General features: G+C 44.9%; 1 protein-coding gene across 1 annotated transcript in view; it reads right to left on the bottom strand.

Moving 5' to 3' along the window:
• Positions 1–1848: 1848 nt before the first annotated feature.
• The window catches only part of PEBP4 (phosphatidylethanolamine binding protein 4), a 273341-nt gene continuing 249535 nt past the window's right edge, over positions 1849–25654 (bottom strand). Inside the window, exon 7 of the mRNA XM_078593236.1 lies at positions 1849–3586. Within this exon, the coding sequence (XP_078449362.1) occupies positions 3492–3586 (95 nt within the window). The 3' untranslated portion in view covers positions 1849–3491. The remainder of the gene's footprint in view (positions 3587–25654) is intronic.

Here is a 25654-nt window from a genome sequence, read left to right as displayed (position 1 = left end):
TCTAGGGACAGCCTGTGAAATGTTCGTCAAATCTTAATCGACGGCTTTCGTTGGGAGGTTATCTTAGTGGACTTGACGAAACGGGTGAAATGGTTCCCTCTTCGGTATTTGTGTGAGGGGCATTCCCTCAAACTATTTTCATTTCATCACGTATGGGCCTACTGGGCTATACAGCTCTTTTTCTTGGTTCTTTCGGTAAATTCACGTAGAAGGGAAAAAATAAAATAAAAAGAAAACAATGGTTTTCACACCTGATGATGATGATTTCTTGTGTTGCAATCGAAACGTCGTGAGAATTGTATTGTTTTATTTTTATTATTTTATTATTTCCCTTCTATGTGACTTTACCGAAAGAACCAACAATATGAATCCCTGCAGTCACGAAAGCTTTAAATCGAAATGTATACAGCTCTAGATTTGAAGCTTTCGTGACTGCAATGATTCATATTCTCAGGTTTTTTCGGTAAAGTCACGTAGGTAAAAACATTAAAATTAATGAAAGTAAAATAAAACAAAACAAAATAAAATTCACGACGTTTCGGAGGCAACACAAGTCTCCGTCATCAGGTGGGACCGTCACAGCCGAATTAGCTGCATCAAGTGAAGCAATGATTCAAGATGTAATCCCTTATAAGCAAGTTGAAGGGAGGTGGAGAGGGGGGAGAGCTTATCAGGCTGTGGTAGCCAATGAATGGAAACGTATCGGGAGGGAGGAGGAGCGGTGATCAAAGACTACACGCAGTGCTCAACACAATGAATGGAGACGTGTCGGGACGGAGGGCGAGCGGCGATCAAAGACTGCACGCAGTGCTCAACACAATGAATGGAGACGCGCCGGGACGGAGGGCGAGCGGTGATCAAAGACATCACGTAGTGCTCAACACAATGAATGGAAACGTGGCGAGCGGTGATCAAAGAACAATGAAGAGATTACTGTTAAACACTGTGGATGTTAACACTCGGTGAAGTAAATTAAAATAGTGCCTGTCAGATAAGATGGTCCAAAAAGTGTAATTAAGTCTTTTTTGCGTGGTTAATAACATCTTTCCAGTGATTACTGAGTTTGTACCCATCATCACGGTTGAAATTATGTCTGTGTTTGTATATTTGTATGGCTTCGTGTACAAACCTTTGATGGTAGCCCGGAGGTTTGCAGAGAACCTTGGTGAAATTGTCTTTTCCGAGACCAAGGTTCTCTGCAAACCTCCGGGCTACCATCAAAGGTTTGTACACGAAGCCATACAAATATACAAACACAGACATAATTTCAACCGTGATGATGGGTACAAACTCAGTAATCACTGGAAAGATGTTATTAACCACGCAAAAAAGACTTAATTACACTTTTTGGACCATCTTATCTGACAGGCACTATTTTAATTTACTTCACCGAGTGTTAACATCCACAGTGTTTAACAGTAATCTCTTCATTGTTCTTTGATCACCGCTCGCCACGTTTCCATTCATTGTGTTGAGCACTACGTGATGTCTTTGATCACCGCTCGCCCTCCGTCCCGGCGCGTCTCCATTCATTGTGTTGAGCACTGCGTGCAGTCTTTGATCGCCGCTCGCCCTCCGTCCCGACACGTCTCCATTCATTGTGTTGAGCACTGCGTGCAGTCTTTGATCACCGCTCCTCCTCCCTCCCGATACGTTTCCATTCATTGGCTACCACAGCCTGATAAGCTCTCCCCCCCCTCTCCACCTCCCTTCAACTTGCTTATAAGGGATTACATCTTGAATCATTGCTTCACTTGATGCAGCTAATTCGGCTGTGACGGTCCCACCTGATGACGGAGACTTGTGTTGCCTCCGAAACGTCGTGAATTTTATTTTGTTTTGTTTTATTTTACTTTCATTAATTTTAATGTTTTTACCTACGTGACTTTACGGAAAAAACCTGAGAATATGTATACAGCTCTTCTTCAGAAGCGACCTGACCACAAATGACAGCTCAACGAAGTGGCTCATCACGTGGCAATGTATTGCAGCCAAATACTCTGAACACATGTTTTTAAATGTGGAGGGAAAGGCTGGAGGGCCCGGAAAAAAAAAAAATCCCCACAACCACGGTGAGAACAAGTAAACTTCCAATATACAGCAGCAGGCGTCAGGGTTGGGATCTAACCCACGACCTCCTGCATACTAAGCGAGGTAGTTAACATTTCGCCATCGTGGCGCCCTAATTTGGTCACCCAATCAGTGAACTCGAGAAGTCTTTTAAAAACACATCTCCTGCAAATTACCATTGTTGTTCTCCCTCTGTGCACTGTGGTCTCTTAACACCGTCATGAAGTCATCTTTGTCCGAGTCTTCACTCAGACCGGTAAGTTTCAGCCTCGCCACAGAAAGTCGCGCTTTGGTCGTTTTTGGTGGCCAGTCGTCGTCACCGTCATGCTTGATGATTTTTTTTTCATCGTCGGCATCGTCGTCGTCGTCGTCGATTTAAAAATCAAATGAACAAAGTGTAACACCGGAGTTTGCATTGTCGCTCGAGTACAGAGATGGCAGCGATGGGAGGGTTGGGGTCGTGGGCGGGGGGAGTGCCCCCCCCCCCTAAAAAAAAAACCCCTCACCCCCCCAAACGCCTTCCCTGCATCGCGCTGCTCGTGACCCCTGCACGACAATGCTAACGGCAATGCTATCAACAATGCTATAACAACAATGCTACAACGGCAATGCTAACGACAAAGCAAACGACAACGCTATAACGAAAATGTTATAATGGCAATGCTAACGTCACGGTTATGAAGCAAGCTGTTGGGACGCTTGCAACGACGAGCAAAAACATAAAAAACCCAAAAACAAATTCACGCTGGATTCCCGCCGCACAAACTTAATCGCAGTGCGCAGTACACGGGGGGCTCCATCGTTTCGGTCTATGGGGCTCAGGGCACGGAGAGCGAGATTTGAAAGTTCTAATGAATTGGAACCACTCCCGTCGGACCCGTCGCTGGGGGAGCTGCGATTTGACAGTCGAATCAGCAGTTGTTTTTAAATGAAATCTTTTTTTTTTTATTCCACATCCTCACTCACATCATACATTGCAACATCCTGACATTCTGGACGGCATTAGCGGTTGTATCGACGGTAATCAGGCACTGGACTCATGAGAGCAGGCGGGGGAAGGGGGGGAGGGATTGGCCAGGTCATTGCCATTCTGGACTCGGGTATTTAAGACCCCATGTACGTGTGCATTCTTGTGCCGAATCAGCAGTTCTAATTTACAGAAGCAAATTTCTGCCGCCGCCACGATTGATAGGGTTCTTTTTTTTTTGTAAATCATGAAAATAACACCGTTTCAGCCTTTTTTTTAGGGGGGAGGGGTTTGTGGCTTCATTTGAAAAAAATTTCCTCGCCCAAGCGAACTGGTTGTAATGCGCGTGCGTAGCTGTGCTTACAGAGTCAAGGGGATTGCATTTGCAATGTTCAAGCGGCGTCGCGAGCAAGAGCGGGAAGCACAAGTGTCACAGCGGTGAGGCCGGACATTTTTACGAATCGTTGCCATTCTTGGTTATGAACTCGGCAGACGCCACTGGGACGCCCAGTTTGAAGCGTTCGACGAAGTCTTCGAACATCCATTTACCTGGCAGACAGACAGAGAGAGGAGAGAAGAGAGGCAACACGTCGACGATTGATGTTAGAAAATATCGCCGCCACGCACTGAGCCAGCACTCCTAAGATTCTGGGTTTTGAATAATGGGGGGGGAAATTAAACTCATAAATGTTTCTTTCCGGACAGTTGTTCGATGGAGAAACTGGCCTTTACCACAGAACACAAATTTAATCACCCAACCACGTCACCAACACAAATGAGCACCAGCTAATGCTCACTTGACTTTTACGTTGAAAAGTCAATATCTTCTAACATCTCTTAGCGCTCAAACAAGTGTTGGGTTGGAAGTCATCTCTCAAAGTGAGTGTGGCCTTGAGTCGGTGGTGAAATAGTCCACATTCCTATGGCGGGCGCCATACTCTCCTTAGTAGAATTGAATCACCACTGTTGGTGTTCCAGTGAGCCCTGGTTCACTTTACAGACCCTGGGTCGATGATGGGCTCAGTGGATGGACCCACAGCTCTGTCAACTAAGCAAGGGCCCATACGTATCAATATTTCCCATAAGCTTTGCTACAATCAACAACAAAACCATTATCATCATTAATCAACATAACAGGACCGTCACCACTACATTTATCATCATTTAATATAACTTTATTCCATTATCATCACCATGATGAATATTTGCAAAGCAGTCAATGCAACATCTGGATCATGATCACCACCATCAACATTCATCAGAGTAAACAGATTCCATTATCATCCCAATGACTGTCCATAAATGACCGTTATTTATTTTCGTCACAAGATAGATGATTTACTAATGGAGGAAAACGCCTAAACATTCAAATAGAGTGTAAAACTGTATCTATTTATAAACGGCAGAAGTGTATGTTCCCGTCTCCTACCTTTATTTACAGATTTATTGCAGAGTAGCATTTATATTTATATTTCGGGTGAGCCACAGTAAAACGAGGCAGGCTAAAAAGACACACATACGTGCGCACTGTTCTGAAACAATCCATTAAGGAAACAATGGGACAGCGTTACAATCTGTTTTTTTATCGCCAGTGGATATAACCTTGTGCCTGAAGTTGCCTGAATACGGGGATGAATGAAATTAGGGTGAAGCGATATTGTCCCCTCCGTTTACCATTGTGACCCACAGCCAATACAAGACTGATTATGCGCATGAAACAACAACAACAACGTTGGGTACAATGCATCCATCTCTTGTATTGCACACTTGCACTGCCATTAACACGAGACAGCCTTTGCAAAAAATGAACTTTCCTTCGGATTGTTGCATTCGCCAACAGAATGCAAGAACAGTGATGAGGATTTGTGATGAAATCATCGCTTTCGTTATGAAATCTACGAGTTTCCTCAAGCTTTATTTTGAATAACCAGGTGAGAACTAAAGAGATCAGGATATCGTCTCATTCGCAAGAGTGGCGTGAGGCATGAGTCTGCCAAATGTGTATAATTACAATTGACAAATTTTTTTGAAGTTTGGACCCTGACACCAGGACACACAATGGGCCTATTCTTGCGAATTGACGTCAAGGGTTTTGTGAAGCAGTTAATACACCCGCCAGTATTAACCAGGGTGGCTACCCAACTTTAACCACGAACCTCTTCAACAAGTGGCGACCGTGCGATTTCTGGGCCACATCACTGCACAGATGGAATTGCTACGTCGTAAACATTCCATACACGCATACCTGTCAACCCCTTCTCTGTGCGTACCTTATTACAGACCAATTCAGACCTTATTGGTCACTCCGTGCTCTTATAAATCTCAAAATTTCATCCTACACAGTCCCATCACAAGGGAGAAACTCAAACAAATTGACAAAAAAATGTTTTTGCCCGTTTTGAAACGGCTGTACGCTGTATAGACGTGAAACTTCAATTTCCCTGTACAAGAATACGGGTAAACCATATGGGTCGGCAGGTATGATCCATCTGGGTGGCCTTGTGGCAAAGAGTTCTTGTCTTGCAACTGGAAGGTGTGCAAACTAAAATCCCTGTCGAAGACTGACTCAGCCCATTATCTCTCAGGGAGATTCTAAAACCGATCTTGTGGGACGTCAGCAGTGATTTTCCTATGGATGGACCGGCCTCTGTCATAGGAATGTAGAATTTACACCACTGGGTTGTGATCATATATAGATATGAGCATCACCTCATGCTGATTTAAACAAGTTGACAATATTTGTACGTAACCCCATTGAGATTTATTATGGGCAGACTGAAATAACTAGAGTTACCTCGGGGATATATTAAAAATATAACTAAGCACACAATACGCCTCGTTCACATGTACGTCCCTTCACATACATTTTTAAAAATGTCTTACGCATCCCATCAGCAACACATCCTTCCAGGAATGCATAACCTCAGCAGCATTGGTTCAACATAAGGAGACTGCACCGGTTTTGATCTTTAGTGTTATGCATTCCCAGAAGGCCATGCGGTAGATGGGATATGTAAAAAATACTTTTATTTTTCATGTGCAGGAACATATTTGTGAAGGAAGCAGATTAAAAATATAGTCGAAGCTTAGAGAGATTTTTGGAATCGTGCGATGATACCAGAAAATGTCACGTCATAATAGTAATGGCCCATATTTCCTAGAAAGGCCTTACTGAGTCTCAAGGCTCTTTTTCAGAAGGTTCCTGTAATGTTTCGATTTAAAGCTTTCGTGACTGCAGGGATTCATATTCTTGGTTCTTTCGGTAAAGTCACGTAGAAGGGAAATAATAAAATAATAAAAATAAAACATAATAAAATAATTCTCACGACGTTTCGGCCACAACGCAAGCAGCCTTCCTCAGGTGAAGAAACAGAGCTGTCGGAAAGACAGCGACTTAATGAACACTACGTGACTTTACCGAAAGAACCAAGAATAAGGTTCCTGTATTTAGGATGTCTGGTCAATTCCACGAGTGAATGTTTGGCTTGTGGGAGGAAGCCAGGGTACAAGGAGAAACACAAAAAATAAGTAGGATAGCGCTCATAGCTTTGCACAGACAGACTCAAGAATCCATTGCTGTGCTGCCATTTGTCAACTTAGCAAACGAGGCTATGAGGTCACATCGCATATCAACAGACGACCAACATTTCAGATTCCCCAAAGAAATGTAGAGGGAGGCTGTGCGGACTGCCCGTCTATTGTGCAACCAGACCGTGGGTATATTTATCCAGCTTGGGTTTATTTGAACTCTTTCCCGTTCCGATGGCGTACATGTACGTCCCGTTCCGATGATGTACATCGTCAGTTTTCCGTCCGGAAGAAAAAATTAAATTAAATAACTTTATCGGTACCCAGGTTCCCACAAGGCCATGCGAGTACGCGCGTGGCACAGTTTGGCACCAGATGTCATAGAGTGCGGTCGTGTTGCTACGGTTCTCTGCAGTGAGAACAATGTCTTAAAAAAACAACGGCGCTACGCCTCTCTAAATAAAATTAACACAAACCGCTTGCGTGTTCCGAGATTTCAGCAGTGAATGGGACACCCACACTGCAACGTGCAGTCATCTTGGAATGGGTTAATTTCTATTCAGTTGTGGTGGCTCCTAATTAATTTGTGCTGGGTGTTTATGCACTGTTTAACTACGAAGTACGTTCTCTGTGTGGCATTACATCCAGATGTTAATTGACCTCTAACCACAAGACCGGAGAATGCACGTCATCGCTGCGAAAGGTAATCATTCAAAAACATCTCCCCGCTGCCTCCCACCAATTATATCCCAAAGATTCCATCAGTGTCATGTCAAGAGACTGAGACAGAGGATGGCCCTGGAAGATTGCTTCACAAAACTACTTCAGAAGTCAATGTCAAAAACCATTAATCCACCTGACGCATTTTGTTACGCAAATATTTGACATCGTTTAGCAATCAATCGAATCATCATAGGTCCCATTGCCGGAATATGCCAAATTAAGAGATAGAGCAAACTCAAGGTGACGTTTCTTTGTGTGCACAGTTATTGCACTTGAGAACCCAGTTCAATCACGGATGGCTGCCCACATTCATACGTGGGTTTTCTTGAAAGTGGTCATCGATCCACACATACACATACACACCTTGTTTGAGCTTTAAGTACACATTAGGGTGACAACAGAATATTAATGGGCGGCCAATGCAGATGGGGCCACCTAACTACAGCACACTGTTCCTCGAGCGGGCTCTTCGTGTTTAATCCGTTACACATTTAGACATACAATGCATAGCATTTCGTCATCACCATCGCACGAAATTAATGAACCCATGAACCTCGTTCAACCCCAAACACCTCCGCCAGTTCTGCATCGGCAGCCATCCGTAGAACTGTGATCCCAAAGCCAGCCGTTGGGCCTCTCTGCTGCTGGGGAGGGTTGCGATGATACCGCTACGCTCCTTTAATGGCTTCGGCTCAAGAGTGACCGCGAGGTACGTACCAGGTGGTCAGTGTGTCAGACTTCACCAATAACGTGGAGTTTCAGGACAGAGAAAGAGCCGTTCCCATAAGCCGAGGGTGTAGAGGAACACCGTTGCACGTTGTGGAAGTTGCAGTCTTCTTCCTTCTCCTTCCGTATGGCAGGGTGACGAGTTCTACGCCGGAATTGTGGAGCCAGCCGAGGGCCACGGGAGTGATGGCGGGAATGTCCAAGATTCCACCAAGCGAATTACCCAAGTGGCCATTGTTGCACGATGCATTCCGTGGCACTCGCACTCCCCACGGAGTTGTGCTCATTTCATCAGCGGCAGAGAGATGATGGGCCGAGTCGATCAACGGCTGAACTTTGAACTTGGGGTAATAGGATGAGTGTAAGTCAAGTGCTCAACCATCTGCGCCACCCTGTCTGCAGATATTGCTACTTCTACTATTATTACAGTAATCCCTCGCCACTTCGCGGGTTCAAGTTTCGCGGCCTCAGTGCATCGCGGATTTTTCGAACTGATTTAAAGGCCTCATTATACCTGTGCAGTAACACCATCATCATCATTCATCATCACATTCATCGAACTGCACAGGTCTGTCATCGTCGTCATTGTCATCGTTATTGTCATCGTCGTCATTACTGGAGTCAAGTCTCAAGATACTACTGTCATTGGTGAGTGTAGAACACCATAATACGTATTGTATGAGAGAGAGAGTGAATGTATAATATTAAGGTTTTGTAATTAAATAGATTTAAGTAAAATATATATATAAAGTATAAATATACATATTTTAAACATTCTGGTACCCACACACACATATACGGAAATTCCTAGGGGGCCAATCCTACTTCGCGGATTTTCACCTATCGCGAGGGGTTCCGGTCCCCATTAACCGCGATATACGAGGGATCACTGTATTACTCTTCCTCCTCTTGTTCACCCAGGAGAGTCTTGCTGAGTCTTGAGACTCTTTTTCTGAAGGGCCTTGACAAGTTTTTATTTTTTTAAACAGGGGGTGATGTTGCTGTTGCTTCTATGTGCGACGCCAGTTGATTACATTTGCAAGGCAAGTTTTGGACATTGGTATGTCAAAGCCAGTGAGAGTGCATCATACAAGTTACATTGTAGCAGTTAAATTGTGTGTTTCGTTTAGCTATGGCTGGAAACTTGTAGAACCCAGAGGAAACCCATGCAGAACAGGGGGAAAAAATAGACTTCACACAGAAAGGTGCTCGAATCTGGAATCAAACCCAGGTGCTTTTTGCTGTGAGGCACGAGTGTTACCACTGTGCCACTGCCCTGTTGCCCCAAAATATGAAAGTATAACATCAAAAACATGAAAGGTGCATATGAATAAATAAATAAATAAATCTATTGTACGCCTTCCACAAAAGAAACATTATGAATGCAAAAGCCTTTTTTGCTTGAAGACATTTTTAAATTAAACCGATTTTTTTTTGTTCTGTGGCAAGCTTTAATAGCACACGGTATGTTCGTTTTCTCAGCTCGACATAGTCCAAAGCCTAAAAGCACAGTCTGTTCATTGAAAACCTATCGCTTCTGCTTCCAAATCATATTTCGTGTCTTTTCCCCACGCCACCCACCCCCCTTTATCTTTTGGCAAAAAAACTCACCACCCTCCGTTCTCTTCATCGCCCTCGGTGAAATTATACCAAGCAAATTACTTCTTTAAAACACCGCTACCTCCTACAGCACCCACACCCCTCCCGCTCGTCCCAAAAATAATAACCCCTCCCCCGCCTCGCACGGTGAACGGTTTCGCGTCCGTTCCCTTATGGATGATATCAAATGGAAGGCGTTCCACTGTGGAGGGTTACCATGGAGAGTGCAGGATTTTGGTGACTCATGTCTACACCCGCCAGAGCTAACAAGTCCTCGTGAGCGGGCTGGCTAACGGCAAAGCATCAGTATGGATTAGCCAAAGCCACCTTGCTCCCAACCCCACCGCACACACCCGAGGCTTGGTCCTCTCCTAGGCCCTTGCTGCCCAAACTGACATTTCACTGCATCGCCTATCGGCGTTGCCGGGCACAATGCGGGCGATGTGGACGGCGCAAGAAAATCCAGCGCTGGCGCTAACTATTAACTAATTATTTGACTTTTTTATTTGACCAGGTAAGGCCCACTGAGCGACCTGGCCACAAATGATAGCCCTACGAAGTTGTGTATCATGCATGTGGAAATTGATAGCAGTCAAATACTCTAATTCTAAATATTGAGGGAAAAATGGATGACCCGGAGAAAAATCCACACCACGGGGAGAACACGTAAACTCCAAATACATACAGGTGCCAGGGTCTGGATCGAACCCATAACCTCCTGTATACCAGGCAAGGTAGTTAACATCTAGTCACCGTGGTGCTGGGCTATTAAAGGCACGAATATGCGTTGGATCTCCACCTCTTAAATACCACATTTTTTCCTCTTCAACGGGTGTGTCTGTCTCTCAAAAAGCTCCCAGCACGTGGGCTGTAAAGTATGTAAGTTCAACTTCTTTCGCACCATACACAGCCAAGCGTGCTAATTAGAGGTGCACAACGTCGGAACGTTGTGCCGAACAACGCGCGGTCCGGCGCGAAGACCCCTCGGTGTGCTGTTTGGCACGGCCGTGAGACCCTACCCAGCAGCGTGTACATTGTGTCACCTGTTGTGATTATGGCAGGTCAACGGTGGTCATCTCAGGGAAGGACTGGGCCTCGCCCTGAGAATGTGGCGTTTCCCCGATTGGCTCAGGGTCGCCGGTAGAATCGGGTGCCGCCCAATTGCACAGACATATTTTGACTTTGTTACGATCGTTATAGCAGGTGAATATTTTATTTTGTCGTGAATTTATGTGAACGTGTTTATTCGTTAGGTTGGATGGCGCTGTGCCAGAGCATTTTCCCTGCAATCTGTAGGTTGTGGGTTCAATACCCAGTTGGAGGTCCATTCAGCCCATCATCAAACATCAGCATCCTCCTCCCAGGGTCAATACAATATAACATAAGTCACGTTTTGTGGACACTGAACAAAAGCTGTCTTGTTAATATCCTGGGTTCTGCCAGAAGACTTACAATACAGAGTCAAGGCCTCGAGTGGAGATGAGCACTGCCTAATGCTCAATTGAGCAGGGAGAAATGTTTTAACGATCATTCATATTTCCAATACACTTCTTAGCTGAACATATTTCTGAAAGTCGGTCACATGGGGTTTCCTTAACTTGATCGCTTATCAATACGTGCATTGAGGCATCTTGCCCTGTGGCAGCGGCAACTCGAGCAATTGCGTGCTGCTTATGTCCAGCAAAAAAAACTGCACGGCAGTCCACTCAATCGCGTCATGATAGTTATAGGCTCATTTAAGAGGACGTGAAACCCGGGAGGAAAATATCGGTTATTTTGTAGGCAGTTACCTAGCCTGAGTGTTCTGGGTATTCCACGGCTCTTTAGAATCTTCCGAGGCTACAAGAGAGTTGTTTTTTTTCGCACAGAAATGCGACTGTCAGGTGTGCCACCAAAACTGCCCTTTGAGTAGCGTCACTGGACTAAGTGCGATTCGCCTTGTGTAAGGAATTCCGCGTAAAAAAAGAAAATCAACACTCCAGCTCTCCGACGTGTTTTTCTGGACGTTACCGCACGTTAATTCGGCGCGATGTCCCGGCGTTTACGCGCTGCGTGACAGGAGCTTCTTTATAATCAACGTTTTTGGGTTTAGATCGCGTTATTTATAAATGTGTCGTAACCCTCCACCACCCGACACGGCCAATCAGCTAAAAAGTGGCACGTTGACAAAAGACAAATAGTTCACTACTTTAGCCCACCGGTGTGTTGAAGCGTGAAACCACAACATTTACAATTTTTGAGTACGACGTTTCGCTGGTAATTGCATCCAGCATCATCGGGCAATTCGCCAGAATTGCCCAATGATGCTGGATGTCAACGTGACACTTGTTTGCTGATTGGCCGTGTCGGGTGGTGGAGGGTTACGCACATTTATAAATAACGCGATGTAACCCAAAAACATTGATTATGAATAATATTTGTCGCGAAAGCCTACGTGTTAAAAGGAGCTTCTTCGGCAATCAAATCGTACCACGGTTTTTTGTTTTTTTTCGAACCCGTGAAGCACAACTGTGAAGCACAACCTCAGCGCTAACTTGCAAGCCGTCCTGCGGTCGTTTCACCTCCCAGTTACGTCACGACCCATACGCACGGTGTCATGAGACACTCTCCTACACGCTAATCTGAGTTGCGGGGGAACGACAACAAACTAAACACAAAAAGCAGTTGGACAAGAAGTGAGTTTTCAATCTAGGTGATTTAAAAGTGCATAGCTCCAGTGGCTTCCTAATATTGGAAGAGCGTTCCAGATTGCCACAAAAGCGCGTCTGAAAGCACGCGATGCGGTGACCGTCTTCGTTCGATGGCCAGCCAGAAGCCGCTTGCGAGGATGACCGGAGTTTGCGTGACGATGGTTTATGCTTCTTGATGAGGTCAGCAAGGTATTGTGGTTAGAAGCAAGGTATTGTGGTTCTATGACATTCCACCCTATGGGGTTTCGTGCTGACATTTGAGGGCTGTGGGCCTTCTCCCTGCTTCCAGTCCGAGTGCGGTAAAGCGGGGAGAATAAAAAAAAAGAGTACATCGTTATCCTGGCGTGGAGCATAATTCTCTCCCACGTGTGAAAAGTATTGACCTCTGCCCAGTCGCTGGCAACAGTGCTAAAAAAAACCCCCAAAAGGCAGCTCCAATGCCGGTGCATGTGGCCCCCCCACCGCCCCCAAACGGCGTTTGGTCACCGCCAGCAGCTCGGGGAGATTCGGCGGGGACAGCCGAGACAGATTGCTGCTGGGTGCGTCGACTGGGAGGAAGCGACCGTCTGCAGCCTGGGTGCGGATAATTAACGTGCCCTCTGCGCTGGGCCTTGCGCTGCGCCTCCGTGCAAAGCAGCGCGGCCTTCAGGGGTTAATCCACGCTCACTGTGAAGGGAATCATGACACTCGAGGAGAAAAAAAGTAATGGTGATAAGATTAGATTTTTTATTTTGTGCACCCGCCGAAAACAACTGTTGAGGTACAATTGTTGGCTTACGTGGAATTTATTTAATTTATTTAACCTTGCATGTATGCCACGACATTTCCGTGACTGTTTCCACGGAGATGGCATTGCGACAAAGCGTAATGAAACGTGATAACCACGTGATTTAACTTGAAAATTGTTGCCGTTTATAATGTGGTGTCTAAATATGCCTACAGAGCATATCTGTAGATTTGCACAATGCAACATGCCTGGTATGTCTACATTGTAGTTTAATGTTCTGTTCCTGAGGAATTTACCCTTGCATCTGAACGGAATTGTTTGTGTTTTCAATTATACTTGAACGCACCTCCCCCCCCCCCAATAAAAACCCAACAATGATGGTATTTATACATTTAGGGCAATTTTTGCAGATTTAGAGCTTAATGATGGTATTTTTTCAGGAATTAAATTTGGCTTTCCTAACATCGCAAACCTACTTTGAGCAATTAAAAAAATAAAAAATATATATCATTGTCGAGTGTACGTTCCAAAATGCTAGGGTCAAAGTGTATCTTTGCTCACGAGTATTGACATGATTCTCATCTTCGGTGGTGACCCTGAAATGACACATTCCTCTGGCGGGGACGAGTCTACACACAAGACGAGCACTGTTGACTTCCCCACAAAGCGGGACTCGTTTTTATCAACCCTGCAGGTGGGTGATGGGTTAAGTCAAATCCAGGCAGTCACCCACGGCGATAGCAGATTCACAAGTTACGAGGTCGATTTGTAACATTTATAGCCGCCTGTGAAATACAGCGATAGCCAGGTGTGGTGACACTCGCCTGTCACACAGGAACTTGAAGCGAACATTTGTGGATCGCCCCCCTGTGATCAAACGCGGAGGAAGGCACCCCACCTTCGGGCAGCAGTGCAATGCAGGAGAGCAAGCAGGAGGTGCCCACCCACCCGCGAAGGGTTTTGAGCGTTCTCACACTCGCGACGGCAACCTGTTACCGGCCTCTCTTTATAGCCCTAAGTGCTAATAGTTTTAAGTCGCGGTCACAGACTGGACATGGGGTTCCATCAAACTCTCACGGAAGACAACCGTTTTGAAGGTGAAGAAACAAAGAAGCAATGTTCCATTCCCTTGTCTGTCCTGGGGCTTAAACTAAGAAACAGAGGTATTGGATCAGTGGTCTGACATGTATCAGCCCCCCGGGGGGGCTAGTTTAAAAACAAAGGGCTTTTTCTTTTCAACTTTTACCTTGAATCATTCCACGCTGTCATTATTTTGAAGAAGTATTTTTTGAAAGCAACAAAATATTCTTGAGCATTACTGACCAGCGATTTAAATAGTATCTACCTGTGACCAGGCCTACACGTAAATATCATCACGAGACACTCATTACTGGCAATTCAGTTATAGCAGATGCCTCTCAGTGGAGACATACGTGTGTTTAATGAAGTTACCGATTACCGTCCTGGAAGGAAATCCATGGTAACCCACCAGTGGTGGATTGTTCAACTCACATTCAAAAAGTCACAAATTCACATCCAAGTTGAGAGGTTGACGCAAGCAATAAGTTACCATCCTATAGATTGTTCCCTCCAATAAGAATGTGGAATTCCCACCACTGGCTCAGGGCGACCAACAGAGATTTAACATAAATTATTGAAAACCTTTTTATAGAGCTATTTTTCAAACGCGACCTGGCCACGAATTATAGCTCAATGAAGTGGCTTATTATCACGTGGATATTTATAGCAGCCACATACTCTAAAACACATGTTTCTAATTGCGGAGAGAAAAACCGGAGGACCCGGAGAAAAATTCACGTGACCACGGGGAGAACACGCAAAGTCACCTGGTATACAGGAGGTCATGGGTTCATTCCCAAACCTGACACCTGTATATTTGGAGTTTACATGTTCTCCCTGTGGTCGTGTGGATTCTTCTCCGGGTCCTCCAGTTTTTACCTCCATATTTAGAATCCACACGCGATTAAGAGTATTTGGCTGCTGTAAATTTCCACGTGCTAAGCCACTTTGTAGGACTATAATTTATGGTCAACTCGCTTCTGAAAAAGAGCCATACAGCTCAATGAGCCTTACCTGGTTAAATAAAAATAGTTTAGTGTAATTGTAGCTGTGCCAGACTAACTCGGCACGGCCCCAGCATGGCTCGTTTGTGCAATGGAAAATAGATATACGACTTGAGTTTTAAGGGTTTAAGTACAATTTGGCAAACTGCATCTCTTTTACCAGCAGGCTAACAATTTTAAATGATACATTTTAGAAGCGGACAAGTTAAACCAGGCAGCATGGAGAAAGTTACGTGAGGCTATACGTGAATAGAACATGTTATCAATAGATTCGATTGAGAAGATTCAAACCATGCCCACTACAAAAATAAGTAGTATATGGGAAGCACATGTAATGACCGCATTTGGTCATAATAGTTTTATAGGAATGCTCTTTAGCGGTGCGGTTGTTGTTATTTTAAAATTTGTCACGGAGGCCCAGACTATTCAGATATGCTTCTCATGAAATGGCTTCTGCCTCGACGGTTACTCTGCAAGAGTCTACGCTTACTCCAAACGTCCTCACTTTCTGCTCGTTTTATATCCAAATAAAGAGCACTGTTGCTTTGCCATTCATGGGAAACCGGGCCCTAGCGTGAGGCATCCAGCATCACAATGCACGAGCGAGCAACGTGAAACAAGGCTTGGTCAGAAACATAATAAACGTCTCCATAATGCAAGTTTTTTGGGTTAGATCGCGTAAATATGTGTCGTTAAACCCACCACCACCCGACACAGCCAATTAGCATGCCATAAGAGAGAGAAAATACGGCATAATATAAGTGAATTAAGTCACATTTCGAAATCAATAATGAGTAACAGCGTCACTGCAAATTACTGGAATATAATCGACACATTTACACAGCAATCAGCCGATAATATATTTAACAAAACTGACACTGCAAAAATGAACAAATTTGCTAGACTAATAAACAACTCTCAACTAAAAACGAACATTTTATAAACAAAACGGTTACCAACATGACTAACATTGAATTAATTATCCAGCGATATGGTTTCAGTCCTGTCAAAAGGTCTTAACGTTGCTGTTGCCCCACGTACAATCCCTGTCGATGAGCATATTGCTGAAGTGGAATCAGCAGTCAGACATGTAAATAATACATTGTTACAGGGAGGAACAACAGGTTCCACACTGCCCACCAGGGATTTTTTATCTGTCTGTCGTGCATAGCCACGCCCTTGATTTGTATCTCATAGAGCGCTTCGGGCGGGGTCAGCACCACGTGACGCGCCGCCGCCCCACGTGACACGGATCGCACGAACGCGCTGTCCAACCAAGTTCCTACCTGCCCACTCCGAAGGAACATGTTTAACACAATACTTCAATACGAATTACCGCTTGTACGGCTATTTTAGTACACACAATCGACAGGAAGTACAACAGCAATGGGCTTGTATAATGCACATGCATACTGCACGTTGATTACCATATACATAACCCAAACGGCAATGGATACCCATAGTCATTTATATACATTCATTAATCCCCCCCACCGCCACTTCGCCAATAAGAGCTCACAAGTGTTGTCATCACATATTTAAGGAACGAAACAGGGCTGTCGCCTGATGAAGCTAGTTGTAATTACTGGCGAAACATCGTACTTTGATGGTAAATGTTGTGGCTTGGCTCTCCAACACACCGGTGTGCTGTACTAGTAACGAATTGGCCACGTTCTGTTTACGTGACAAACCTTACTAGTTGGCTGTGTCGGGTGGTGGCGGGTTTAACGACACATTTATATATTTACGCGATCTAACCAGCAAACAAAACCCCCTGTATTTTGGATGATATTGGTCGCGAAAGCCTCCTCCGTGTTAAACTGACTTCACGTTCTTGTTATCTGGCCATGCGGCGCTGCGGTTATAAGCGCTTCACTCAATCAGAGGGGGGGTCGTGGGTTGAAATCCCAGCCGGCTGCCTGAAAGAGAACTGGGACGTGAGCAGTGGTTAGGACTGTTTAGTGTCTAAGAAATGTGGAATTTCCGCAATGGCGCGCGGGACAGCCAACAGCAGAGCTGGCCAATGTATAAATTTGTTTGAGCAAGGAGACGTGAGCCGCTCTTTGTCCACTGCACAGCCGAGCTGCGTTTGGGCTCTTCTGGGCCACTCCCGGCACGGCTCAGGAGGCCCCAGGTTGCTTCTCCACCGCAGAACCCATGCCGTGCCACCGATGTCGCACCCGCAATGAACGAGTTGCTTCACCGCATGTACGACAACAATTATTGATCCAGCTGCAGGCCCTGATTGGCCCAAAGCCAGCTTCAGTAAGTTTTGTGGGGCTCGAGTTTAATGGTTTGAATCTGGCTCAGCTTGACAAATAGCCAGTTGAAAACCATCGCCGAGGATGGCAATGCTGGTGCAGATAGAATGCTCCAGTGGAATAGCGTATTCGATTTTTTTTGTTTGGTACTGCTTTCCTATGGCAAAGGGAAATTAGCAACGATACGTGTGGATATTGAGGTTATTAGGACATTCAATAGCCTCTTGGTATACCCTTTGGTTATTTCGGAAAAGTCACGTAGGTAGAAAAAATAATAGTTCACAAGGTTTCGATCGCAACACAAGCGACCGTCATCAGGTGAGACAAACACAGCAGGACTGCTGTCCCACCTGATGTGTTGCGATCGAAACGTCGTGATCTATTATATTTTCTACCTACGTGACTTTACCGAAAGAACCAAAGAGTATGGATTCCTGCAGTCACGAAAGCTTCAAATCAAGCCTCTTGGTGCTGTATTGCCTTTTTGTCATCAGTTTGCTCATGGGCTACTTCAGGATTTATTTTTTATCACAAGCATGCACTCTTTCATGCGAATTATTTTTCAAACCAGACTCTTCTTGCTGAAACCAAGAAGGATATCCAGAAAGTTGCATATACATATATTCTGTCATGAGTTTCCGATTAATCAAGCAGCCAAAGTCACGTATCGCAGGTGTCGCCGCACTCAAACGAGCACTGGGGCAGTACTCTTTGTTTTTTTCGGTAAAGTCAAGTAGGTAAAAAATAAAATAAATGAAAACAACTAAATAAAATCACGACGTTTCAGGCGCAACACAAGCGTCCTTCTTCAGGTGGGGACAACGTAGCGAAAGCACAACCGCTTAAGTGTGTCTAAGAGATGGCTGTGACGAGGAATTATATAGTCGCGGGGGATGGAGGGAGGGGAGGGGCCATGGTGAGTGTGTGGGCGGGCTGTGGACTGGGAGGCAACGTTGTGAAAGCAACGGACGCTGGGAGGCAACGCATGGAGTTCAAACCGAAGCTTTGTGATGCAGGGGGCAGAAGTAGATAAGAAAGCTAAGATTAAGCAGCCTTTTGTTATGCTGCCGGGGGGGGGGGGTAAATTAGAAATGCGCAAGATGAAAAACAACGTGTGGCAATGGTGATGGTAGTGTGTGAAGCTGGGGGTAACAGACTGGGAATATGGATATGATTATGAAAATAAATCTAAACTGGCTGTCTAGCAGTAAACTGTACGGCAGCTAAAGTTTAACTTGGTTTATTACATCCTTCCAATGATTGCTCAATTTGAATCCATCCTCTCGGTTGAGAGAATGGGGCAGTACTCTACTCATCAATATCGAGAGGCTGGGTTCAGAGGTGGAAAATTCCACATTCCCATCACCAGTGCTACTAGTCTCTGCTTTGGACACAGTGGTAAGAGTTGTATTAACCCCGGAGAGATTGTGTAAAAAAAAAATCAACCCCCGACTCCGATTCCAACTCACAACCTTCCAATTGTGAGTCAAACGCTCTGCCAAGGGGCCCCACTTGGTCGGTTCCAATGTCACGGGATACTCCGATTCCGTTAACGTGATCTCAATGTGTGTCGGAAGCCCGCATTGTTAACCTTTTGCAGACGCATATAAAATCTTTAAGCAATACATTATATCAGACATGCACCCGCATTATTGCTAAATATTTTAATGGATTTCAGATAAATGTATTATATACAAATGCACATGGTTGCATGTGCACATGTACAGTTAGGTATGGAAAACATATCCCGTCATACAACAAAATGTGTGCGTACAACGCTCTACTGATCGCAGCTTAAATACGGCATTGTAACGAGCGCCACGATTTGCCGACCAATGGAGCACGCTGGACATAACAGGAATAACCTGCGCTAAATGCCTAACATACATCTTTATATTGCCAAATAGGACAATTAAGGCCTTCTCGAGGATGTCTGCTTGACATTTAGTGTCGGATTCCGAGGAGAGGCAGAGAAAAGGTTATTGATGGCCCCGCGCAAGACATTGATGGCCATCCAAAAGCCAAGGTCTGATTTGTTTTGACAGCGCAGGATACGGGTGGCTGCTCCCTGGCGATCTCGAGGCACCCGTAGCTGACTAATCCATCAGCGGAGTTCCCTGTGCCGCTCTGGCCCCCAACACACACCACCAAGCCCCCCTCCTCCCAGTGCCGGATTAAGCTAGTGCGAGACCTGTTGCATCTGTTAAAAAGGGGCCCTAAATATTAAAAGAAACATAAAAAAAAAATGTACTTGCGTAGTCAAATTATTATATTATTTTTTCATTTGCTATGCAGCCAGATAATACTACAAATCGTTAATCTTAAACACCCAGTCGTTCAGAAAAGTTGAAGGCAGTATCGTACTATAGTAATCGAGCAAATGCACCGGAATTGATAGCTTGAACGCATTTAGCACGGGGCCCTTGAAAGTGCGGCGCTCGTAGCTACTTTTGCTACGAGGGTAATCCGGCTCTGCCCAACACACACCGCAAATCCCCCGCCTCCCTTCATCGCCGCCGCTTCCCGGTCGCACCGCACCGCCGTTTAACAGCGAGAGCAGCAAAGGGGCGCGCTGGGCACATGGGGGAGGCGCGTTCCCAGTGGGGAGAAATAACACGCACGCACACCGCGGGCACACACACACAAACACGCCTCTGGTGTTGTGGAATTCGGAGCGAGGCCACAGACGCGCGCGCGTGAGTCCACTCGCACGCCGGATCGGCACGCGCGCCACGGTCGACCTCATTTAAAGTGAGGACCAAGGTGGTGACCCCCAAAAACATCCTTCGCTCTTAGACCAATATTCACGACCGTGCAAAATTCAACTGCAAGAACAACAAGAATCAGTCCCAATTGTAAAACGTGTTTCAAATAACGACCCCCCCACCCATAGCAAGACAAATATTCCCCGTGTAGCCTTAACACAATGTTAGGGCAAGCGCTGTTAGCGAGCACCTATGAAGGCCGGCACGGCACACGAGGGGGTGGGTGGTCAGCACCACGCCCGGCCGCCTTTGTCTCCCCAGTGGCGATGTTTACACACCGCACTAGGTACTTATTTGAGGCTGAGCCGACCTAGGTGAGGCCAAGGATCGATCCGTCACTGGTGCTGGCCGTGAGTGGGAATTGAACTCGGGTCACCGAATTTTCAGGGCAGCGCACTTACTGCTGCACTACCGCTGTTAGCAAACAACGCATACCTACACACAAGCACAATGATACTTAAACGTATAGCCTTGTATAGCCAGAGTGTAAGGGATAACACAATCACAAAATAAATTACTGCCAATACGCCAATACGTGAAAGAGGCACCTAGTCTGCTGACTTATTTAAACTCAGTGATGCTTTCACTGCTAAATAAAAGCCTTATACGTGTTGAGCTTGGAATTATCGATAGAATTACATTTATAATTAGTGACCAGTGAATATAGAATTAAATGCAAAATATAGGTTAATTTAATTACTATAATTAATACATGTTATGCTTAGAATTATTATTAAGATTATGATTCGTGTCAAGGATTAAATTATGGTTAGAGTTCCAGTTTGCATGATGGTTATTTATGATTTTGATAAACAGTGTCAGTACTAATGTTAGGGTCAGAGGTAAAACTCTGTTCAGGACCTGGGCCTGGTTTGAAGGTGTGTTAAGGATTATGATACGCTTAAAATTTGGTTTTACAGGCACACTGTTTTACGTTGCATTTCATTCTTGAATTCATATGTCCAAAAGTACTCCACCCAGCTCTTGTTTTTTGTCTTAATTTCATGATTTCGATTCCAATCTGCCTCCAATAATGTCAGTATGGATGTACACTTAGTTATGTTTTTGCAGTAATGTCCTTTTATCCAGCAGTGGACTGATCAAGTCGTAAGGTCACATTTTTTTGCTTAAACACGTTGCGCTTTTTCTCGCACAAAACTGCCACTCAAAGCGCCATCACATCAATACTCATAAACATAGAACATACCATACAATGAGAAATAAATATGCACTATCTGGCAATGGCAGAGCCAGGAATTTCAGGGAGAGGGGGGCAACCCCTCCAGCAATGAAACATGATAGAGGAGTTGTTAGTAAGTAAGGACTTGTCCCTTGCTTTTTATTCAACGCGTGTGCGGCGATGGTGCAGCCATCGATTAAGGGTCGCATTCGAACCGTGTGTGATCGGCATCGCGCTCGCTGAAGGTGAATCCCTTCAGGGAAGTCGTGAACTGTATACACAACTGCGCACAATTCTGTGAGTCACTTATAACTGCTTTGCCGTTATTTATTGCCAATTATGGACTCAGACTATTGTCCTATCATCTCATAGAGTTCTTGGCATGTAATAACATGCTACACAGTGGCAGTGGGGGTCGCGAAATGCCGATTTATTACTAATAAACCCCAATGATCCGATCGAAATTCGGGATCATTGGGGGGGGGGGGGGGGACGTGCCACCCCACCTCCACTGGCTCCGCCAGTGCTATCTGGAAGGACAAGGATGATGATTCCCTTGTTTGTCAACCTCTGAATTCTGATTCGAATGTCTGTCTGAGTTTCTCACTCATCTCGAGTTTCTCACCCATCACAACCTCCTCTCGTGATTGTGGCTTTGCCGCTTTCTTGACACGCTTTGTTCCGAACTGTGAAGTTGCTAACCCTACCCCTGACATGAAATTCCTAGCATCTTCAACTCGTGCCTTTACCCCATAGTGCCAGAATAACCCTTTGTAGATTATGATTACTGTTAGTTCTTTACAGCCCTTTTTTCATGTCTGTCGAGGGAGCTTTTGACGAAACTTCACCATGGTGGTCACTGGGGGTTCATGAAGTGGAAGGGTGTGGGGGAGTGGTCTGGGCCCGGGTCAGACATCACTTGCCACTATTAACCGTGACTGGAAATCGAACTCAGGTTGCGGGGTTCGCAGCACAGCGTGATAGCCACCGCGCCATTGGTTATATTGACGACGAGATCAAAGCTAATGTATTGCACCTAGCAGCATTTCCGATGCGGTGTCCTAACTTGGGCATCACAATGACTCCTCTTTACGAGTAAGATTAGTATTTAACGTGATTCTTTGCTTATTCATGGCCGAACAAAACGCTCTACATTGAGGAAAGTGCACATTCCGTGGACGCTTAGAATTCTTCCTGTGCCAAATCTATAAAGGGTACATTTATTGACGCTCTGCACGGCTAAATAATTGTATTATTAAATATTTATTTTCCTTTACCGCCGAACGGATTTGCAAGAATCACTTTCTCTGTGCATATTGCCGCATCAAGCGACGGCGACAAACGTCGACCAACGCGCGTGATGTTGCAGCTGCCGCTGGCGGACGCAAAGCAAAAAAAAAGGGCCCAAAAGTGAAACGTTTTGCTAAAATTCTGATCACGGGGAACAAAAAAAAAACCGGCACTGCGGCTGCAACCGCGGTCGCGCACGCATGCCAGGCGGAATATGCACGAGGCGCCAGCCGGCGATGTTTTGAGCATCGCGAATGCGGAGGGGGTCCGTCCAGAACGCGCAGTGCGGCTTCGGCAGCGCCTGCTCGGCCTGCACCCGGAATGTCACCTCCCCCGTAATTTCTGATGGAGAGCCACCATTACAAAGTTAAAATATTAAACTTTGGCAGGGCTAACTGAAATCCCGTTTGCACATAATTGGATCCTGAAAATGTTGTAATGAGTTCCTCAAACCTAATGACTTTGAAATGATTTCTTTGCCGGCAAAGTGTGTATTTCAGGCGTATTAATAGGATTCCCAACGTACATTAAATACCCCATGTAACAAGCTTGTGCTTGTGGCTTCAAAGGTCAATGCCATGCATTAGCGTGCTGCGAGTTTAGATACAGCCGGCAAATCAATTTGTCACGCTGCAATGTTGCTTTTCACAATGATACACCATGGCCCCCGTGTTGTTGAAAACATGGCCCTATTTTATGCAGGGTCTCCGTGGCCCATTGCATATAAAATTAACAGTCATGTACGTTTGTGCTTTCTCCAAAGTCAATCTGAGAGTCATAGCAGACTAAATTCAGATTTTGTGACACAGCAAATGCATTAAATTGTCAAATCTCATCAGTAAAAAAATCTATCGTGCAAGCTCTTCGCAACGGATTAATCTGCTTTATGTATGTAACGGATCTGTTCGTTAAGTAAATCAAGTCACTCAACCTATCCTTTCCTGGAGAGGGGAAATGAATAATCCGGTGTACTGCAGGTGTTTCGAAAGTTCGAGTGCCTCGAGAGAGAAAATCCACGTGTGCAACGGGATAACACTCAACGATGTCCATGCTGCCTGCTACTGGCCGTCTCGTGGCCCTGCGGGCTGGGAGTCTCAAGATGACCTCGGCGAGTTCCACCAACCGTTCCTTAAGAGTGAGATGACATCATCCACAGTATGGCAAATCTCAGCACAGTAATTTTTAGCGAATAAGATGCCGTTATTATTTCCTCCATTCTTCACTCGTGAGGCGAGATGGCTAAAACTGCACACAAAGCTTCAATTTAAATTTTGACTAAAAACTTTAGTGACTGCAGGAATTCGTTTTCTATGTTTCTTTCGGTAAAGTCACGTAGATAGAAAAAAGCAATAATAAAAATAAAGTGATAAAAAATATCACGACGTTTCGATCACAACACAAGCGGTCGTCATCAGGAACATGGATGACGGCTGCTTGTGTTGCGATCAAAACGTGGTAATATTTTTAATCACTTTATTTTTGTTTACCAAAAGAACCATAGAATACAGCTTCAATTTCTTCCCCAGTGCCATTATTGCTCAAATTTGCATGGAGCGGTGCTAATCTCTATTGAGCAAGCGGTGAAAATTCCACTTTTATTCACCCGGGAGAAATCATGGGCCGATGGGACCACAATCGATGATTTTATTCAGCAAATTTTGGTCCGACCCCTGTGCCACCAAAGCCAAATAGTACATGTGTGTGTGCATGCATATATAATATGGTAGGCTTGTTGAACTTCTTATGCACCGCGCATAGCCAACCGTGCTAATTGGAGGTGTGCATGAAGTACCTGAAGACATCTTCACTCCAAGATATTTTAACGTAGGAGACTGTACGAGAACATATTTATACACTGTAGCAAACGATAAAATGGGGTTTCAAAAACAAAAGTCTTCGAGAGACTAACGGGGTTATGATTTTTCGATGCATGCCACTTGTGCAGAGGGTATTTAGCGAATGAACAAAATGAGGTGTTTAAGCTACTGGATTTTATAATTTAGCTTTGCATTTAATGCAATTTCTGCGAGTTAATCAGCCTCAAATTTTAATTTTCACCAAAACATACCCCCCCTTCAAATCACTTCTGCAGAATCATTCTCCAGCTGCAATTTCCTCAAATGAGCTTTCTGAGAGAGAGACACGGATATGTTAACCGCTAATCCAAAATAAAGTACCCGCAACCAGTGACTTTGCCACCGCAAAGATTGCTGTTGGCTTAACATTTGTGAGTTACAAATGTAAAAAAAAAAAAGATTAAATATGAGTTTGCAAATGCTACACTCCAAGGGTGCCTTGCCATATGTACAAAAGTTGTTCGGAGCATGCGGTGTGAGAATACATTTTCCCTCAGCATGCCACGGTGATATCCGGCAATATGGCTCTGTAATTTTATTATTTAGAAAGAAAACATGTTTTTGTTCATCTAATTTACTTGAAAGCACATGGGGAAACTTCATTTGTGAACACATTTGCAATCAAGAATCTGTTATTGTCACAACTTGCATTAAGGACTTAGGTGATTGCGCGTGTTGCACCTGGTATATTAACTGCTTGTAATTAGACAGTTGGTAAGCTAGGGAGAAAAGCGAAAAAACTTTGCAAAACAGTCTCATGAGCTTAACACAACACGAGAGGGAGGCTTACGATGAGACGTTCAGACTGCTACTGTTGGAGCCAGTTTGGACTTTAAAAAGAACAGGACCGGCCACCAGCACGATTTATATCAAGTTGTTGGACACTGGAAAAGCAAGTGATTAAAAAATAATGTGACAAATGCACAGTGCCTGGTATTGGCTAAACACACATTGGCACTCTCTGCTGAATAGAGCAATGGGGTGACATCTCCACTGGTGGCCCTCAACCGGCGGTGGAAATTCGACATTCCCATTCCAAGGGCCAGTCTGTTTATGGGACGACCACAGTTGACTTAACACACAAAAATGGTATCAAATGTATCGACCTCTGACCGGGAATTGTGCTTGCAACCTAAAGATTGGACGTGGACTGCCTTAACCACTGGCAGGCGAGGTGTCGTTTGACTG

Source organism: Lampetra planeri, chromosome 4 (genome assembly GCF_965212315.1).
Source record: "Lampetra planeri chromosome 4, kcLamPlan1.2.h2, whole genome shotgun sequence".
In the NCBI taxonomy this organism is placed as follows: domain Eukaryota; kingdom Metazoa; phylum Chordata; class Hyperoartia; order Petromyzontiformes; family Petromyzontidae; genus Lampetra; species Lampetra planeri.
This window is presented reverse-complemented; position numbering and strand designations above follow the sequence as displayed.